At 48.2% G+C, this 18,304-nt stretch overlaps 8 protein-coding genes across 8 annotated transcripts; 6 read left to right on the top strand and 2 right to left on the bottom strand.

Moving 5' to 3' along the window:
• Positions 1 to 152: 152 nt before the first annotated feature.
• TrAtP1_009649 (uncharacterized protein) lies at positions 153 to 365 on the top strand (the record flags this gene model as incomplete). Its single annotated transcript, XM_014091264.2, has 1 exon — positions 153 to 365. The coding sequence occupies one exon, from the start codon at positions 153 to 155 to the stop codon at positions 363 to 365; it is 213 nt and encodes a 70-aa protein (XP_013946739.2).
• Positions 366 to 2,308: 1,943 nt separating this feature from the next.
• On the top strand, positions 2,309 to 4,973 carry TrAtP1_009648 (uncharacterized protein; the record flags this gene model as incomplete). The annotated part of the gene is made up of 2 exons (XM_066114370.1): positions 2,309 to 3,299; positions 3,352 to 4,973. The coding sequence occupies 2 exons, from the start codon at positions 2,309 to 2,311 to the stop codon at positions 4,971 to 4,973; spliced, it is 2,613 nt and encodes an 870-aa protein (XP_065970466.1).
• Positions 4,974 to 5,115: 142 nt separating this feature from the next.
• TrAtP1_009647 (uncharacterized protein) lies at positions 5,116 to 5,565 on the top strand (the record flags this gene model as incomplete). Its single annotated transcript, XM_066114369.1, has 1 exon — positions 5,116 to 5,565. One exon carries the CDS (start codon positions 5,116 to 5,118, stop codon positions 5,563 to 5,565), a length of 450 nt encoding a protein of 149 aa, XP_065970465.1.
• A 1,366-nt stretch (positions 5,566 to 6,931) lies between these two features.
• On the top strand, positions 6,932 to 7,359 carry TrAtP1_009646 (uncharacterized protein; the record flags this gene model as incomplete). The annotated part of the gene is made up of 2 exons (XM_066114368.1): positions 6,932 to 7,043; positions 7,109 to 7,359. 2 exons carry the CDS (start codon positions 6,932 to 6,934, stop codon positions 7,357 to 7,359), a joined length of 363 nt encoding a protein of 120 aa, XP_065970464.1.
• A 625-nt stretch (positions 7,360 to 7,984) lies between these two features.
• Positions 7,985 to 10,793, bottom strand: TrAtP1_009645 (uncharacterized protein). Its single transcript, XM_014091268.2, has 4 exons — positions 9,794 to 10,793; positions 9,216 to 9,736; positions 8,957 to 9,146; positions 7,985 to 8,895 (listed from the first exon to the last, which is right to left on the bottom strand). Exons 1-4 carry the CDS (start codon positions 10,752 to 10,754, stop codon positions 8,051 to 8,053), a joined length of 2,517 nt encoding a protein of 838 aa, XP_013946743.2. The 5' UTR covers positions 10,755 to 10,793; the 3' UTR covers positions 7,985 to 8,050.
• Positions 10,794 to 11,256: 463 nt separating this feature from the next.
• On the top strand, positions 11,257 to 13,025 carry TrAtP1_009644 (uncharacterized protein; the record flags this gene model as incomplete). The annotated part of the gene is made up of 3 exons (XM_014091057.2): positions 11,257 to 11,571; positions 11,643 to 12,120; positions 12,178 to 13,025. 3 exons carry the CDS (start codon positions 11,257 to 11,259, stop codon positions 13,023 to 13,025), a joined length of 1,641 nt encoding a protein of 546 aa, XP_013946532.2.
• A 195-nt stretch (positions 13,026 to 13,220) lies between these two features.
• On the bottom strand, positions 13,221 to 14,632 carry TrAtP1_009643 (uncharacterized protein; the record flags this gene model as incomplete). Its single annotated transcript, XM_014091269.2, has 2 exons — positions 13,221 to 14,472; positions 14,538 to 14,632. 2 exons carry the CDS (start codon positions 14,630 to 14,632, stop codon positions 13,221 to 13,223), a joined length of 1,347 nt encoding a protein of 448 aa, XP_013946744.1.
• Positions 14,633 to 15,238: 606 nt separating this feature from the next.
• On the top strand, positions 15,239 to 17,105 carry TrAtP1_009642 (uncharacterized protein). Its single transcript, XM_066114367.1, has 3 exons — positions 15,239 to 15,425; positions 15,525 to 16,291; positions 16,358 to 17,105. The coding sequence occupies exons 1-3, from the start codon at positions 15,349 to 15,351 to the stop codon at positions 17,017 to 17,019; spliced, it is 1,506 nt and encodes a 501-aa protein (XP_065970463.1). The 5' UTR covers positions 15,239 to 15,348; the 3' UTR covers positions 17,020 to 17,105.
• Positions 17,106 to 18,304: the final 1,199 nt, after the last annotated feature.

The raw sequence follows: 18,304 nt of genomic DNA, 5'->3' as shown, positions 1-18,304 counted from the left end.
TTCAACGCCATAATAGGTCCACGTCACAATAGTAGCAAATTCCCATGAACATCAGAATGCCAGACCTGCAACTCGACGAGTGTATGAATTAACCTTTTTTCCAGGAGAGATTTGCTCAATTTGCCATGAGTGACTCTCCTCTGCTTGACAAAATGCAGGAAGCCTCTGTGGTCTGCGAGTCGAGCGAATCCATCTACGATGCTGCTCAGCTCTGTTCAGAGCATTTTGAACGTCAACTCCAGGCCGCAGATGGTGCAGTGGGTGGAAACTATCGAGAGATTGAAGAGCTATGGGGACGTTTCAATAAGCGGACAGCAGATGCTGGAGCTTTGCCGCTCCAAGGGCGTCTCTCGATGCGCGATTAGCTGCCGACGCAAAGACCAAAAACAGGGTACTCGAGCTGCTCGCTATGCTACATGAAAATCTCGGATGGGGTAATTGCGGTGCTTGATTATGCAACGAGAAGGTGCTGACAAGGCTGTAGCGAATTCCGCCAGTAATGAAGAGGAAATATCAGAAACCAGTCCTGGGCTACCTGCCATAAAAACTGCACTATATCATCTTCTCGAGCTATCAGAGGAAATCCGCCGCTCAACACGCCATAATGACCACAATGAGTTGTTTTACATCGCACTAGTTCAGAGGAGATTTCCCTTTGCGCGGGAAGGCCTTTGTAGACAGCTTGGAGCCTCCATTCATGAACGAGGAATATCGCTACAGTACCTGCAAGAGTATAACAAAGAGCTTGCCTATCGGCACAATGGCAAAGATAACTTGAAGACAATAGAGGAGATGCCCGAAGAACAGATAAACGCTGCAGCGGTATCGTCTATCAATAAGGATATGGCGCCCAAGGAAGAGATGGTCGCACAGGAACCTGAAACACGCCATCCTACAGTCGCATCCTCTGCGATGGGTCGTATCAAACGAGATACGACATATCCTCCAAGCACAATTACCACCAGAGGCTCGATTATTCGAGATATCCAGCAGGTCAAATACGACTTCCCCCATAAGCCGAGGCAAGAAAACGTGGAAACGCACCAGTCTTGCACAATCTGTGCCATGCCTCTAAACCTGCCAACTTTAACAGACAGAACTTGGGAGTATGCAACAATATCCCCTTCATTAACTAATATGGCACTTGTTCTAATGTGTCTACAGAGCTCATGTTGACCAAGACCTGGAACCTTATGTTTGTGTATCTGAGGACTGCTCTAACCCCGGTTGTTCACTAACCTGCCCTCCTAGATGGATCATATGAAGATACAACACTCAATCGACTGGTCAAAACAGGTTCACACGGACAGGTGGTATTGTGATGTCAATCACACGGAAGCCGGCCGGAATTTGACACAATAGCAGAGTTTTCAAATCATCTGAATACTTGTCATAGGGATAAGCTCTCGCAGTCACGGATTATGGGACGAGGGAGTAAGCGGCAGGGATGATGCCAATTTATCTGCGCTGAATTAGCGACCACATCGACAGCAATGAACATCTGCACTGCGACTGAGAGTCGAGCAACTGCGGAGATTTGGTCAAGGAATCCACGCTGGACTGGACCAGCCTTGAGGCTGCATTTGACTTTAGAGTTGCCATACCAAACGATAAGCTGCCAGAGTCACACCATGATCCGAGCTACAGTCTCTCCGAGAAGGCGCTGGAATGGGAATTTTGGCACCCTCTTTCACTGAACCGCAAGCAAATAGGCCCATCTTAGTATGAGAGTCCCGCCAAGGACGAAATATTGATGCGCCTCTTTCAGGAGACTACACTCATTTGATGAATGACGAATACACTGTTGGTTGGATCTGCGCTCTATCGGCTGTATGCGTCGCCGCCCAGGGAATACACATGGAAGCGCACTGATATAGGATGATTTTGTATTTGATTATGAATATGGATATTGAGTAATATATTTGTGCAGAGCCAATCATTGTTTCAAGTCTTGGAGTACCATTTCACGCATACGAGAGAAACCGACCAAAGTGGACTAGTCCACGATCCCAGCGTATAGATGTACATTCACATACATTTATATAGGTATATAACGGGCAGGCTCCAATTTCGAAAGGCGGCTCACATCATTGGTTGATTGCGCCAGCGAATAGCAGCAAACAGCCTTCCAGCCATTGATGTTGCATTGCAAAAGAGGGGAAAATGCCTTGCCGCCTAATCCAAGTCGCAGCCCAAGCGAATTCATCTCCTAGAATCATTGCTAGGACTAACGCATGCTTCAACTCTTGTATACATTTTTGCGACGAGACGTTTCATTGTTTCGAAGAGAAAGCTCAAGACGACAGCCATGTCTGATCCTAACGTATATACCGTCGGCTGGATATGCGCCCTATCGACCGAATTCGTGGCCGCCCAGGCATTTTTAGATGACAGCCACCCGCCACCTGAGAACCTGCCCCCCAGCGATAGCAACACTTATAAGTTGGGCAGGATTGGCCACCATAATGTCGTGATAGCAGTCCTTCCCAATGGCGTATATGGGATATCTTCTGCGACAGGCGTTGCCAAGGATTTGCTGCGCAGCTTTCCCAATATCAGGATTGGCCTGATGGTGGGAATTGGAGGCGGCGCTCCAAGCGCAAAACACGATATCCGTCTTGGCGATGTTGTTGTGGCCGTTAGTAATGGTCAGGGTGCCGTGGTTCAATATGATTTTGGAAAAGCTATCCAGGGAGAAGATTTTCAAGAGTTGGGATATTTGAACCAGGCACCAATATTACTGCTGACGGCAGTCAACAACCTCAAGGCTGAGTATGAGCTTGACTTGGAGGAAAACCGCATCCAAAGAGGAATCGACAGTGCGCTGACTAAACGACCAAGACTGCGAAGAAATTATCAGCGGCCCGACGAATCTTCTGATAGACTATACCAGCCTCTGGTAATACATACAGCCGAAGGTGAAGCTGATTGCTCCACGGTGTGCGGTAACGACCCGTTGACACTGGTCGAGCGATACAAAAGAGGGGAAGAAGATGACAACCCAGTAATCCATTACGGTCTAATTGCTTCTGCAAATACACTTGTGAAAGACGCTTTATTCAGAGATAGCCTTGTTGAGAGGAAAGATATCCTTTGCTTTGAAATGGAGGCCGCTGGTCTGATGAATCACTTCCCGTGTTTAGTTGTTCGAGGAATATGCGATTACTCCGACTCACATAAAAACAAAGCATGGCAAGGCTATGCAGCCATGGCAGCTGCGGCATATGGAAAAGATCTCCTTGGCCAGATCGCTCCCAGCAGGGTTGAAGGCGAGAGAAAGATTAGCGAGGCTGTATTTGGTATATATTACAAATCTAAATAAAGACACCAACATATGTTAACCTTATCCAGGCCTCTATAACGTGGCAGAGGAACACTGCAATATTGCAAAAGAGCAGCTTCAGATACACAAGGACCTTGCTGCCAAGAGTCTCTCAGACGAAGAGAGAAAATGCCACCAGGCATTCCGTCTTACATCTAATAGCAAAGATGCCACGTATGAATGGTATAAAGACCGAGTTGAAGATAGAGCTAAGAATACCTGCCTTTGGTTTCTCAAGCATGATAACTTCCAAAAATGGATGAATCAAGAGTCAGGCCCTCTACTCGTCACAGCAGATCCCGGCTGCGGGAAATCTGTCTTGGCCAAGTATCTTATTGATCATGAACTACCACAACCAGCAACCATCTGTTACTTCTTCTTCAAAGACCAGGACCAGAACACTTCTCGACAAGCACTATGCGCATTGCTTCATCAACTCTTCGCACAAAAGCCAGCTTTGATTAAACATGCTATGCCGCAGTTTAATAAGGATGGACAAGCACTATCCAAGTCTACCGCGTCACTTTGGGAAATTTTACGAGATGCAACAAAGGATCCTGAGGCAGGGCCTGTAATTATAGTTCTTGATGCACTGGATGAGTGTGCAGAGTCTGAATTCGAGAACTTGATACGAAACGTTAAAGGCCAACTTCGCCATGGCCATATTGGCAGCAAGTTAAAATATCTGTTAACATGCCGTCCTTACGAGCAAATTACATTGCAATTTCACAGCTTATTACACTCATTTCCGGATATTCGTATACCTGGAGAAGAAGAGTCGGAAGCAATCAGCCAAGAAATTAACCATGTCATTACATATCGGATCAATCAGCTCTCGGTACAACAGAAGCTTACCCCAGAAATTACAAGTAACTTAAATACAAAGTTGCGAAGCATTCCTCACAGAACCTATCTCTGGGTATACCTTATTTTCAAGCACCTAGAAGAGGGTATCTACAAAAAAACTAAAAAGGGGATCGAGTCTACTATAGATACGCTTCCCGGCAGTATTAGCGAGGCATACGAACGTATCCTCAATAAGTCCAAGGAACGTCAGGCGGTGGAAAAAGCTCTGAGCATTGTTTTGGCCGCCCACAGACCGCTAACCGTCGCGGAAATGAATGTTGCCACAAGTCTAGTCAAAACATCACAAAATACCTACGACCTTGATATGGAGGACACAGAATCCTTCAAGTTACGAATCAGATCCCTATGTGGCTTATTCATCTCAATACATCATGATAGGGTCTATTTTCTTCATCAGACTGCAAGAGAGTTTCTCCTCTCAGAAACGGCGTCGCCTGCTATTAGCCTGCCATTGTCGAGCTGGCAGCGCTCTATTTCTCTTCGCCGAGCACACGCTACTCTGGCGGAGCTCTGTGTCATATATCTTGACTTATTCAATTCTAATTACAAGTTTATGAGAGAAATAGAAGAGATTCGCTTGAGACATAAGAACTTTCTAGACTTTTTGGACTACGCGGCTAAGAATTGGATCGAGCATTTCCGCGAAGCGCACATTGATGATGACGCTGCTATTGTACCCTCCACTATGCGAATTTGTGACCCAGATTCAAAAATTCGCTCATTGTGCTATAAAATCGCGCAGGGGGGGCACAAATTTAAGATCTCCGGGCAAGGACACTACTGAGCTTATATGGGCATCGTACTTTGGGCTCACCGCTGTTGCTAAGCTGTGCCTTGAAAAAGGATCCAATATCGAGGCAAAGGGTATATACGGTGAGACGCCGTTATCTTTGGCGGCGAGCAGAGATTATGCAGATATTGTAAAGATGCTGCTTGAGAAAGGAGCTGATATTGAGGCAACGAATAAACGCGGTGAGACGCCGCTGTGGGGGGCAGCCGCAAATGGTCATGCAGATATAGTAAAGATGCTGCTGGATAATGGAGCTGATATTGAGGCAGCGGATAAATACCGCCAGACGTCGCTGTATTGGGCAGCTTTAGAAGGTCATGCAGATATTGTAAAGTTGCTGCTGGAGAAAGGAGCTGATATTGAGGCAACGGATGAAAACGGTGAGACGCCGCTGTGGGGGGCAGCTGCATATGGTTTTACAGATATTGTAAAGTTGCTGCTGGAGAATGGAGCTGATATTGAGGCAACGGATAATAAAGGTAGGACGCCGCTTTGTCGGGCAGCTGCAAATCGCAATGCAGATATTGTAAAGATGCTGCGTGAAAGAGAGGCAGAGCTTGAAGCAGAGCGCAGACATAGCGGCTAACTCAAAGTGGGTTCTTGTTAAGAATACTTCAAGGTGATGGTGAATGATAGTTTGATATGGCACACCTTGTATTTGCTCCGGTGACATTTTCTCATATTCTTACAAAATATCCAGCCAAAGAAGAACGGTGTTGAGAGTGTCTCTTTTTAAAGAATGGAAGTTACCTAGGGGGAACATGTGCGTAATCTAACTTCCCAAGGAGAAACAAGAGACATTGGGGATGAAATGTCTTTATTCTTTTGATTTTCCTTTGTATTTTCCACCTCTTAGATAGTGGCCAGATATCTGGGTTCGGCACCGCCGTTTACTTTGAACAATTCTTCCCGAAGCACTTTGGCCACTCCAGTGTTGACGTCAGAAGATAGGCTGCTGGTTAGCGAACATCACCGTTCGGCTGCTGAAGTTTTGTTGACATGGCATTTTGACGGGCCGCCGGGGCGACCGGACGGCGAGGCTGACGAATCCCTAGCGACTATCGGGATTCCTGCCTGCGAGGAGAGTGACGTCTGCTTAGCGATAGATTTCGGGGACTCTGCCCTCGCCTTTGTCACCCTGTATGATGCAAAGAGCGTCGATCCAAATATACCAAAAACCCAGTAATCTGGCAACCTGGATGGTTTACCAATGGGCGCGGGTCATGAGGGTTTGGTCCTCCGTATAACCAAACATCTTTGCGAGGTCCCATACAAGCTTTCCAAGCTGCTCGGAGTAATGAAAACTTCCGCGTCACATTTTGATTACCTTTGCTCTGGCTTGCTGAAGCAGGATTCCGAACTCTACCAGCACATCAACTCGCCTGGCCGTATGAATCATATCATGCAAACCGTCACAGTTCTCCGCGAGGCAATAGATGAGATGAATGAATTCTTGTCTCCGATAGCCGAGTTTGGAAGTCGGTAATGTCCCTCAAGATGGGAAGAGAGTTGCCGGATAAGCTGGAGAGACTGGGTCGGTTACACGCAAATCTGCTGTGAGAGCTCTCAGTGGTAGGTATAGAGCAACAGCTAATCAAAGACAAGGCCATCGTGGGCGGCAATGCGTCGACTCAACAGCTCGCCAGCTTTGAAGCGCGGCGCACTACATTATCGACAGATGTCGAAGACCTTCGTCTGACACCCGCATAGCCGCAGCCCTTGAGCACTCTGGGCACTTGTTCCACCAGCTTAGAGAAAAGTGCATACACCGATTCCATAGAAGCCATGTTACTAGGGAGCGAAGCATTGTCTGATACTTCACCGGATGCCGACTCTCAGCTAATCTTGACACCTCCGTCTGCGAGCCCCCGGTCTGAGAGCCCCTTATCCGGGAATTCTCCTTTGGCTCGGGGGGCGCAAAGAAACAGATGCGGGCTCATATTGAGCGCAGAATGTTCCCGGGCCCAAAGCCGGTGCTCTATGGTAGTGTCATGTGTGCCCATCTGGAGCTCGTGCTCTTCTACATCCGAACATACTATACCAAGGGCAACTTCCAGCCAGAACGTACAGTCATGAAAACACGTTTCTGGACGGTGCAGTGACAGTATCTACCTTTTCAAAATTTACAGATTTGCCAAAAGCCCAGCAGTCGTTACGGGAATCCCTGACAGTCAATTCTGACGACGTCTTCGGCGATGGATCTGCCGTCGCCCTGGTTGAGATCCTCAGCACCTTGTCTCCCATCAACACAGCGGTCAATCCACAGTTCCAGAAGACGTTGCTCGCGTATCTCTACAAATTGGTCATCAAGCACCTGCCTCGATGGAGCATTGCGGTGGTCATCTCCAGGCTACATGAAGACATGGACAGCGCAGACTAGTCAGTAAGGGCGCTCACATTCATCGTAGACCGCTTACGCGCCAATCTTGACCCAGTAAATCAGCTAAGGATGCTCGCCGAGGAGATTTTGACTACTTTGCTACGTCGTGGCCACTATGACGAAGCGTTATACGTCTACAATGAGCTCTGGGATTAGACACCCCAAGAGCGCTAGTTGGCCCGTCGCTTGGAGCATAACTACATTACCCAGTGTAAATGGGACTTGGCCTTCGACGTTTACTTCAAGATTGTGGGCCAGCAGCCCTTCGACACTACTAAAGAATCCATGCCAGATCCCCAGAGCCACGACGAGTGGGCGGTATGGACTATGGAGGATATTGCCAAGATATACGACTGCGTTGGCAATTTCAAGTTAGCCATAGACTGGCTGTAGCAAGCGATAATCAGTGGTGGGATATGCTGGGGTGCTGGTGTGCGGCTTGAGCATATTCATGACAAGTTATTGAAGTTGCAGAAGCGGCATGAACTCAATCAGGAAACCCAGCTCTGGAGTACAACTTTTGGTCCGGCTTGGGTTGATATTGGAATCTAGCCAAGTAGAGTAGTAAACATATTGCATTAATTTATATGATATTCTTCAATATACTTGTAAAACTAGTCATACCAAATATCGCCACTTTGGCCTACTTCAATTTATGCCAATCCCGCCTTGCCCCTTTTCATTGCAATCTCTATCGCACTCCATCCCCTCTTGCTATTTGATCATCGGAGTATCCCTCCTTCACGTCCTTGATGTAAGTATCGAATTTGCCAGTCACTTTTATAGTATCCATCAAATGAATTGCTTTCATCCTACTGTCTCGAAACTGAGCCCATTGCCTGGCAGTGGTAATCACGTTGCGTATTTGACGCCCATTCATCTCATGCTCGGATAGCTCATCGATATAGCTCTCGATGTCATCATAGTCAATAGTGTTCTCTTCAAGGGACTTAAGATGACTAAAGAAGTTGAGCCAGATCCGAGCTCGTTGCGGCTGTGTCAGCGGCTTGTAGTGCAGAGCCAACTGTATACGCGACTTGAATGCCTCGTCAAAGGTGCCGACGCGGTTTGACGTTAGGATGAGGATGCCATCGTAATATTCCAACGCGCGTAGAAAGACTGACACAAGAGCATTACGCGCTAAGTCGTTGAGAGAGCGCTGTTCGAGAAATACCTCGGCCTCATCCAAAAGAACCACGCATCCCCACATTTTGCCAAGATGGAAGACGGACTCCAAGTATTTCTCTGTCTTTTCTGGTTCAGTTCCAATATCGCCGCAAGTCACAGCGTAGAGAGGTTTCTCCGCCATCTCAGCAACGCTCTCAGCGGTGAACGTCTTGCCGGTTCCCGGACCTCCATGGAGAAGCATGATTAGCCCGTTTCCCTTGTTCTGTATGAGATCGGTTCCTCTCTCGGCTGCAATTTTGTTTGTGACGAGGGTTTGAACTAGTTCCTTGGTTTCGGGATCCGCGACAAGATGCTTAAAAGCGTCTTTATTCCAGGATATTTCTTTGATCAGATCCACATTGAGGTCCTCTGAGTTGCAGTAGATTGGTTAGCGAAGCACTATGAGCCTTCTTGATTTGAGAATGCGCACCCCACTGTTTTCGTCGTAGATTGAAGCCAAGAATCGTCCGAGGTAGCAGATATATGTCGGGCTCAGACGGCGTTTCTTGCTCTATGAACATCGTATCTACCTTAGTTTCGGGCTCAAACCCCCATTTATCTTCAGATTCGGGATGCAGCGCTCGGTCAGTAGGATAGTCGATCATATAACGTTGCCCTGCCTGTGGTCAAGTTTAGTACAAAATCCAATGTCTCATCGTCTTAAGACTCTGGGGGAAAAAAAAACTGACAGCTGAATCTTCTTTTGTTTCTTTAGCATACGAAATATACTTCTTGTGCCGGCAGCTCCAAAATATTTTTCCTCGTTGCTCTAGAGATCCACGTAGTTCATGCGAGGCGAATCGAAGTGGATATACACCCAAATTCCGAATCGGGATTTCAGCATTTTCGATATCGGCAGAAAACCTTGTAATAAGCTTCCTCTTCACCCTGAAAAAGTTGCCGTTATATCCGTATGACCATACATCAACCTCCCATTCTTGTTGCTGATCTTTCTTTGTTGGTGACAGAGCTGCATGTAATCTGCTAGCTCCGTTGAAACTGTTTAGGAAATCGTCTGAAAGGTTAAAAGAGGACTTTTCTTTGTCTACTATATTCAAAGAAGATATTGCCAGATGTGCCTCGGGACTGTCTCCATTCATGCGAATCAGAACATCCCCGGGCTGTATCAAGAATCTCAAGGACTTTTCCGAGACCATCCCGAGTTCGAATTGGCTGTCGATTCGGCTATATAATTCACTGTAATTATCATCTATCCAATTAGTTAGATTCTTAATGAGCTCTTTCTGCGGTAGTGACATATTATCACAAATATTTGGTTTGCCACGGTAGCACCACCACCAAAGGTATGGCGCTTGCATCTGTTCGCCCGTAAAAAGCTGCGAATCTTTCTTCTTCAGATCTTCGTTATTCTTCACAAGTGCTTTTATAGCTTCTTTCATGTCATTTGAGACGAACCGTATCATTTCGCTTGTAGGGATGGGACTCGGAATCTGATTCTGCTGTCGAGCGTCGATGGATTCTGCTGGTATATCTTCGACACCGGAGTAATATCGCTCGACGATAAATGCGGGCGATTTGTATTGAATATACGCATCAGGGTATAAGATAGACGACTTTGCTTTAAGCTGAGGTCCTTCGCTACTTGTAGCCCAATATGGCCTCCCAAGATAACATGTCTCTGTTCCTGCCTCGCTCGAAATGTAGTGAAGCACTTCGAAATTGACTACAGGTTTATCTTCTCGCTGTAGCTTCTGTAGTTTTTGCAGCTTCTCATTTTCCATTTGAAGTGTCTCGAGTTCTTCTTTTAAAAACGAGATCAAAGCATCAGGCTGGCTTGGCGCACTCCCCAGTGTGTTGGGCTGAAAGCCATAGACACCATGATTGCTTGCGTCGCTAGTGCCATACTGAGCAGGTCTTGTTTTCATGGGATTATCGTTATAAAAGTGAAATGCTTGGGAAGGTAATCCCATCTGCATCCGTTGAGCCCTTGATAGGTGATGTGGTTGAAGCGATGTATATGGTTGAATCTCTTTTTGATACTGTTTATTATCCGCCTCGGTCCGTAAAACTTGGAATTTGTCTTCTTTGGCGCCTCCCAATAAAATCTCATCTCTGGAGATGGTGTAGTGAGTTTGCTTTAGAGCTACATCTTGGGCGACGATATCGTCCGCAATGTCGTCATCGCGTCCCGGGCTTTCTGACCTCTCCGGACTCTCTGGCGGCTTCAGACTCTGTGGCAGCGGCCTAACATGTGCGTATTGTCGCATCTTGATTCAATATGTGTGCAACAAACTCTTGTCGATACAGTGGAAATTAGATGGAAGCGATAATGGCGTCTGGGGCACATAGATATATCTACCATAGAGGAGGCCTAAGGCATACGTGCATGCACATGTAGCCTACTCTCCTCCCTTGGCCAAAGGAACATGCCAACATATACCAGGTTCTATCACCTATTGGATGATAATACATGTAACTACCTTGGATAGCCAGTGTTGCCACCCGGTAAATTCCCTTGGCTTTCCGCCTCGTGTCACTTGTTGGGCGTATGTAGTGACTCGACTGCGCCTCGACTGCGTCTCACTGCCTGCGCCCATCAGGTAGGACTTGGTGGCATCGCCGCATCACCGCATCGTGCCGATTTTGCTCCGGCTCGATAGCTATGACATACATGTAGCTACCTATCTAGGCAGCGATGAGTCTTAATGACTGACACCCACAGAGAATTCCCAACAGTGGCATACTAGAAACTGCGGCAAATCCAGCGTCATGGAGTCGGAATCTACATCCAGCGTCGCCGAAGAAGCATTCCAAGCCGCTGTTGAGCGATTTGCAGAAGATGGCAACCAAAGCAAAAATGTCAAGTCCATCTTCCAAAACGCAACATCTCTGAAAGATATCCAAGAAACAGTGGGTCGATCTATACTCGAGCATAAAAAGAGAAACAAAAACCCAAAAGCAATAAAATGGCTGCAGAAAAGCGCAAAAAGCGTTATATACTTTTCCAATGTATTTGACGTGTTTGTGCCGCACAATCCTCAATATGGATCGCTTGCGTGGGGAGCCATGAAATTTCTATTCACAGTATGTTAGTCCCTCGAAGATGAGCCCAACATCTAGACAGAAGAGTGTTACTGAACATCTGTTCATTCTAGGCGGCCATGGAGCATGAAAAGACCATTCAGCTCTTAGCAAAGTCCATCGCTCAAATTGCCGAGAGCCTCCCCCGAGCTCAGCTTTCATCGGATCTTTACCCGACACCTCAGATGAAAGTAGCGCTCGAAGAGCTATACGCCTCGGTCCTCAACTTCTTGCTGAAGGCCTATGATTGGTATAAGCAAGAGAAACTCTCGCATTTTCTTCACAGCGTCACACGGCCCCTGCATCGTGTTTACGCCGACCTGGTCGATGAAATCGCGGAAAATTCTCGAAGAATCGATCAGTTGGCTGCCGCGGCAATGCAGGCTGAATGTCGTGATATGCATCAGAAAATAAAAGTCATTCAGTCTCAACTGCAATTGATCGCGGCATCACGGACTGAACCTCGCGACTTGAATCAAATATTCACCGTTATTCAGTCTCAGCAAGACCTAGCGGCTACGAAGATGGATGTCATTCTCAACAAGATGGCATGTAAGTTAAATGCCCCAACTTCACAATTATAGCAGGAAAAACGCTTATTATGAGTAGCATATCATGCCATACAGTCAAATGGCATATTGGATACCAATCAAAGACTTTCGGACCTTCAGATATCTCAAATCCTCACTCACTTGTCCAATGTGCCACTTGACGACCCGCTTAAAAGCTTTCAGCATCATCTATTCTTCAGGAAACGACGAGCACAAGGAACAAACTTGTCCACAGTTACAAACGCCTTCTGGCTCTCTTCCCGGTTCCAGTCACTCTTTTCCACAGACGACTCAGCACTTGCTTTAATGAGGGGAAATTTCGCTACCCGGCAGGTGCTACAAGATTTGTGCATTGATGTCATCGACCATTTGAGATGTTCAAATATACCAACTCTCTGGGCGCTGAAGAAAGCTCCGACACCTACCAATGAGCAGGCGCAATTATCTATTGCCGATTTGCTCAAGTATCTGATATTCCAAGCCCTCCAGCTCAACGAGAGTTTGAAAACGGAAAAGACCATGGCCTGGCGCTGCGCGCAGTTTCAGAGAGCCACCACTGCTACAGAATTATTTCAGCTCTTGCTGGCAGCGTTGGACGGTCTTGGTCGACAAATTTACCTTGTAATTGACCTAGAGACAATAGAAGAGTCACTACAGAGCGTAGATGGCTTCAACATCGTGTCTGCATTCCTACAGTCATTCCACGCTTCGCAATCGCCAAACACACGACTCAAAATCATTATTGTACAGTATGGAGCGAACTCATCCGAGATGCAATTGGACAGTGATGCTGCTTTGGCAATTGTGCCAGTCAGAACAATAGGGCGAGGCAGAAAACAAGGCAAAGAAATTCGACAAAAGGTCAAGACTGCAGTTCGGCGCGGAATGACGAATCGAAGAAGTTGAACAGGAAATGCTATGTATCTTATTTGATCCAACTCATGCATGCTATATAACTTGAAAATCTACGACAACGACAAAAAATGGTAAATACGCCTTTTGTTTATACAAAGAGCCCTCCACATCGCACTCATAAAACTCGCGTCAAAAAAACGTCAAGCATATCATCGTCATCTGGTCTGGGACCTAGTCAGTGCCAAATCACAAGTACTTCTTTGGTGAATTCGCTCTCCGTCGCTTGTACAGCACATAGCCCACGACCAAGACGACCTGAGTTCCGATAATCACAGCAATCAGCTTTCCATGTCCAGGAACGCTCTCAGCGACTCTCTGAGTCAAGGAGTTGTGATGAACTCTGAGGGCGCCCTGCACCGATCGTTCGTTGTCCTGGAGCTTCTTGTGTAGCTCGTTGTTCATGTTGCGCACCTCGTTCTCCAGCGCAACAATGCGTTGCCGGAAAGAAGAGATTTCATCAAGCAGCTCGACCTTGCTTTGCAGAGCAGCAAGCAGATCCTTGATCTCATTGTGGCGCTGCTCATCCATCTGGTGGTGGCGGGAGACGGAGCGGTATACCGATGAGAGCTGGTGGTTGGTGCCCTGGAGGCGGTTGTGCAGGTCCTGGAACTGGGACTTGGAGGTCTGGAAGACGTCGGCCTCTTCGTCGACAAGGTCCACAAAGGACTCATCACCACTGCTCGACTGCTTTTTGTAAAGGACGTTGCTGCCGCCGTTGGCGTTGCCATTGTTGTTATTGTTATTGTTGTTGTTGTTGTTGTTACCGTTGTTGTTGTTATTATTGTTGTTATCACCGTTGTTAGAATTGGTGTCGTGGCTAGAGGTATCTGACATGACCACCATCTTGAAAATCTCAAACGAGTCGGGGTTGTCAGGAGTGGAGGCAGTCACACCAACATCGTATCCCGTCGGCAAGCTGACCCGGTCAGTCTCAAAGCAAGTCTTGCCATCGATCTGGACCCTGAAGCTGGTTGACGTCTGGCGCATCTTGATTTGCGATGGGCGTCCCAAGTTGCGGTAGCTGTACTGGCAGTGACCAAAGGCTAGCTGATCCACGCTGTGGTGCTGCGAATAGTCCACCGACCCGTCATTGAGGAAACCGCGGAGCATTCCGCCCTGGCCGCCATGCGAATCAATCACCAGCACCAATCCCTCAAACCGACCCGCGCTGTAGACGCTCTTGGCGCCAATGTCCTTTCCATGGTTTGCCAGCCAGATATTGAAGTTGCCTCCAGCTCGATCGGGACCGCTAGCACGGAAGTCGACGTCGACGATGAAGTTCGGGTGCTTCAAGGACTGCTCGCTCCATATCGCACCGCGCGCATTGCCTGGCGCAACGGGGGTGAGGATGACCTTGCTGGAGAGGATCTCGGGTTTGCTTGGCTGGCCGGAGACGACGAAGTTGGGGATGACGCCAGGGTTGTCTGCGGGGCTTATTCTAGAAGGCAGACACACGTTAGCCACCATATCCTGCACAATTCAGTTGTAACTGCGCAAACATACCGCCCTGCATATCCAAAGCTCATCTCGCTAATGAGGTACTGAGCCTCAGTCAGGCCGGCGCCCAGGAGGGCAGCCAGCGACACGGAGAATCGCATTGCGGGATTGGCGACGAAGGAATGTTTCAGTCCAGATCAGCGCTACAAATGGAGAGAAGCCAGACACTGGGAAGCGAGAATCGAGAATCGAAGAAGCCACAGGACGAGAGTCGCAGCTCTCAGCCGTTGATATAGCCGCAGCTGCAGAGGACACTTTGCACTAGAGATGCGCCTCGCGACCAGCGCCGCCAAGCAGCGGGTGCCAACCAAAAAATGAAGAAAAAGGAGGAGCAGAGTTTTCAAGCCGATCAGATTCCAAGACAGCAGCCAACAGGAATAAGAAAAGAAGCTGCACACAGGAAGAGAAAAAGAAAAGCAAAGAAAAGAGGAACAATGAAGAAAAAGAAAAAGAGACCATCTGGCTTCTATTCTCAGCAGCGTCCAACGGATCTCCAATAGCCTCGATTGGCAGGAGCCACTTACACCGCATCCAAGCTGTGGCTCAAACGTGGCGGGGCAAAGGCCTCGAACGCGCGCTAGTCCACAACAGGCAGCAACGCAGAAAATAGCGAGTGAATCAAGGTATGGGTTGTATGGGGTAGAATTGGAGTGTGGCTGCTGCTCCAATTATGTAATCCGCCCTTGATCTCCAAGTGGTCGCAATTTGTTCTCTACGATCTACAGTCGATCTGCCCTCTGCTCAGAGCTTCGCCGGCAATTGCGCATCTTTCGTTTTCGACGCAATGCGGTAGCGCTTTCGCCCAGCTTCAGAGACAATGGCTGAGTCGTACCCAACCTTGACGCAGTGCGCGCTGGTGGCCGCCGCGTTCAAGGTGCTCCTGTTCCCGGCCTAGTAAGTGTGCGCACATGCCAGCTTAGCTGCGATGGAGCTTCTCTCAGGTCACCATGAAGGCGGATTGTCGACGTTGGCTAATGTTTGCAACTTGCGCAGTAAATCGACCGACTTCGAAGTTCACCGAAACTGGCTCGCCATCACCAACAGCCTCCCCCTGTCGCAGTGGTACTACGAGAACACCTCAGAATGGACCCTCGACTACCCGCCCTTCTTCGCCTACTTCGAGTGGCTTCTGGCCCATCTCGCGCGGCTGGTAGACCCGGCCATGGTGCGGATCATCAACCTCAACTACGATAGCTGGGAGACTGTCTATTTCCAGAGATTTTCTGTCATCATAACGGAGGTTCTCTTGGTGTATGCTCTGCAAATGTTTATCGACTCCTCGTCCTTGCCGACAAGAAGGGCTGCCCAAGCCGCTGCGCTGTCTGTCATTTTGTCGCCTGGACTGCTCATCATCGACCATATACACTTTCAGTATAATGGCGCAATGTACGGTCTTCTCGTGGCGTCTTTGGTACTGGCGCGCTGCAAGTCCACGCTACTGCAGAGTGGCCTACTTTTTGGTGCGCTCCTGTGCTTCAAGCACATCTACTCTTACCTTGGGCCGGCCTACTTTGTTTTTCTTCTGAGGACTTACTGCCTGTCATCGAGATCCATCTTCCGAATCAAGTTTCTGAACTGCGTCAAACTTGGACTCGGACTTGGAGGTATATTCGCGGGTGCTTTTGGACCATTTGCTCTGATGGGACAGATTCCCCAAGTTCTCAGCCGCCTGTTTCCATTTTCTCGCGGTTTATGCCATGCTTACTGGGCACCTAATGTCTGGGCGCTCTATTCCCTGGCTGATCGAGTTCTGATTTACTGTAAGCAGAAGTCTCAGCCTATACATCTATGTATTGTAAGACGAGAATGAAACTAACAAGCAGTAGTTGCACCAAAGCTGGGATTGCCGATAAATGCCGAAGCTTTGAACAGCGTCACTCGTGGCTTGGTCGGCGACACTGCTTTTGCGGTCCTGCCTGAAATTAGCCCTAGAACGTGTCTGGTCTTGACGCTGCTTTCTCAGGCTCTGCCCCTGATCAAGCTCTTTAGACGACCAACCTGGGAAAACTTTATTGGAGCCGTGACACTATGCGGCTATTCATCTTTCCTTTTTAGCTGGCACGTGCATGAAAAGGCAATTCTCTTGGTCATCATCCCATTTAGCTTGATCGCCTTGACGGACCGACGACACCTCAGTGCATTCCGGCCGCTGATTGTTGCGGGCCATGTATCGCTTTTCCCATTGCTCTTCACCCCTGCAGAGTTTCCGATTAAGACGATATATACAGTTTTCTGGCTGGTGCTGTTTCTCATTGCCTTTGATCGCCTGGCACCAGCATCGAACAAGCCACGAGTTTTCCTCTTGGACAGATTCAGCACGATTTACATTGCAATCAGCATCCCTCTAATTGCGTATACGTCCCTGTTCCACCAAATCATATTTGGAAAGCAGCTAGAGTTTCTTCCCTTGATGTTTACGAGTTCCTACGCGGCGATAGGAGTGGTGGGCAGCTGGGTGGGATATATGGTTGTGTATTATACATCGTGAAGAAGTATTCGGAAGGATAAAAATCGAGGGCATCATGATACCCCAAAGTTAGACAGATTAGAACCGCTTAAAGCTTTTTTGCATCATCTTTTGCTGCTGTGTTGTAGCCATCGTAGGCAAATCTTATGCGACGCCTGAAGTGCGGCATTGAAGCCGGCTTAGTCACCAGGTAGGGTCGGGACGTGTGGGGCGCTCCACGTGAGGCGAGGCTGAACGATTCCCGTTTTGTGTTTGGCGGGTGGCACTAACGCTGAGGCTGGGCGGTGACATTGACAGGGAATGCGACAAGAAGCACAAAGGGCCGGCGTTTGGGGAGAAAAAGATCAGGTAGCAGCGAGGAGTGAAGGCTAGAGGTGAGATGTATGGCTGATTGGGTAAGACGAGGTCATTTGTCTGCTTTCTTTTTATAGATGATGTGTATGATCGCAGGCGGAATGACGTCAGGGCTAGTGCGTCGAGTTGCCCAATTTGGAAATTAGGGGATTTGCTGGAAACATGACTATTGCTGTATTTGCAGGCCGTATATGATACTGGATTACAGAAGGAAGTGATAAATTCGTGTGGCGCAGTTCAAGTGTGTTACTGCGTGGGAGAAAATTGCGCTGTGGCTGCCGCTTCAAACGGCGTTCAGTGCACACGTCGCGTCTCTCACTCCAGAGTGGCTCCCGAGGAGGAGAACCAGCCCGGCTCCGCCAATTCGACCTACCTGCCGCCGCGGATCCGCGCCGCGCACGTAACGAGGCGTAAAATGATGGAAAATGGGTAAATCAGCTCAGTTCAATTTATGTATGGTTCTGCGAAAATCTGGGAACAAAATGAGTGCAAAAAGGCGAGTGTTGTGATTATTTGTGGCAGGGCTGTGCGTATTGAAAAGTAAAAGTTGGATCAATGGGTTCTGGGCTATTTTTTGCATCTTTGTGCTTAGGCCCTTGTTTTGGGGGGAGGACGGGCGGCGGAAGACCGGGGGTGGGAAGGAAGGGGCATAGAAGAGGGAAGATTGGATGGTGGCAGACAGCATTTTTTTGGCCGGCATGTTTCCGGGAGGTGCTGCGGTACGGGGGAGGTACATGGGCTGAGGGATGCGATTGGGTGATGGAAGCGCTTACTTGGACACGCGTGGTGAAAGATTGGTTCTTGGATGAGAGTTACTATACTAGCCGCTGTATCTGAAATGGGAAAAGCAAGAGATATCCGGAGATGTTTCCTTTGATTGCCTCGTCTCTTTGTTTCATCTCGGCCTTGCAGTGCTTTTGATGATGCGATGCGTGGTGTAATCACATCCTTT

This window comes from Trichoderma atroviride, chromosome 5, assembly GCF_020647795.1.
Source record: "Trichoderma atroviride chromosome 5, complete sequence".
In the NCBI taxonomy this organism is placed as follows: Eukaryota; Fungi; Ascomycota; class Sordariomycetes; order Hypocreales; family Hypocreaceae; genus Trichoderma; species Trichoderma atroviride.
This window is presented reverse-complemented; position numbering and strand designations above follow the sequence as displayed.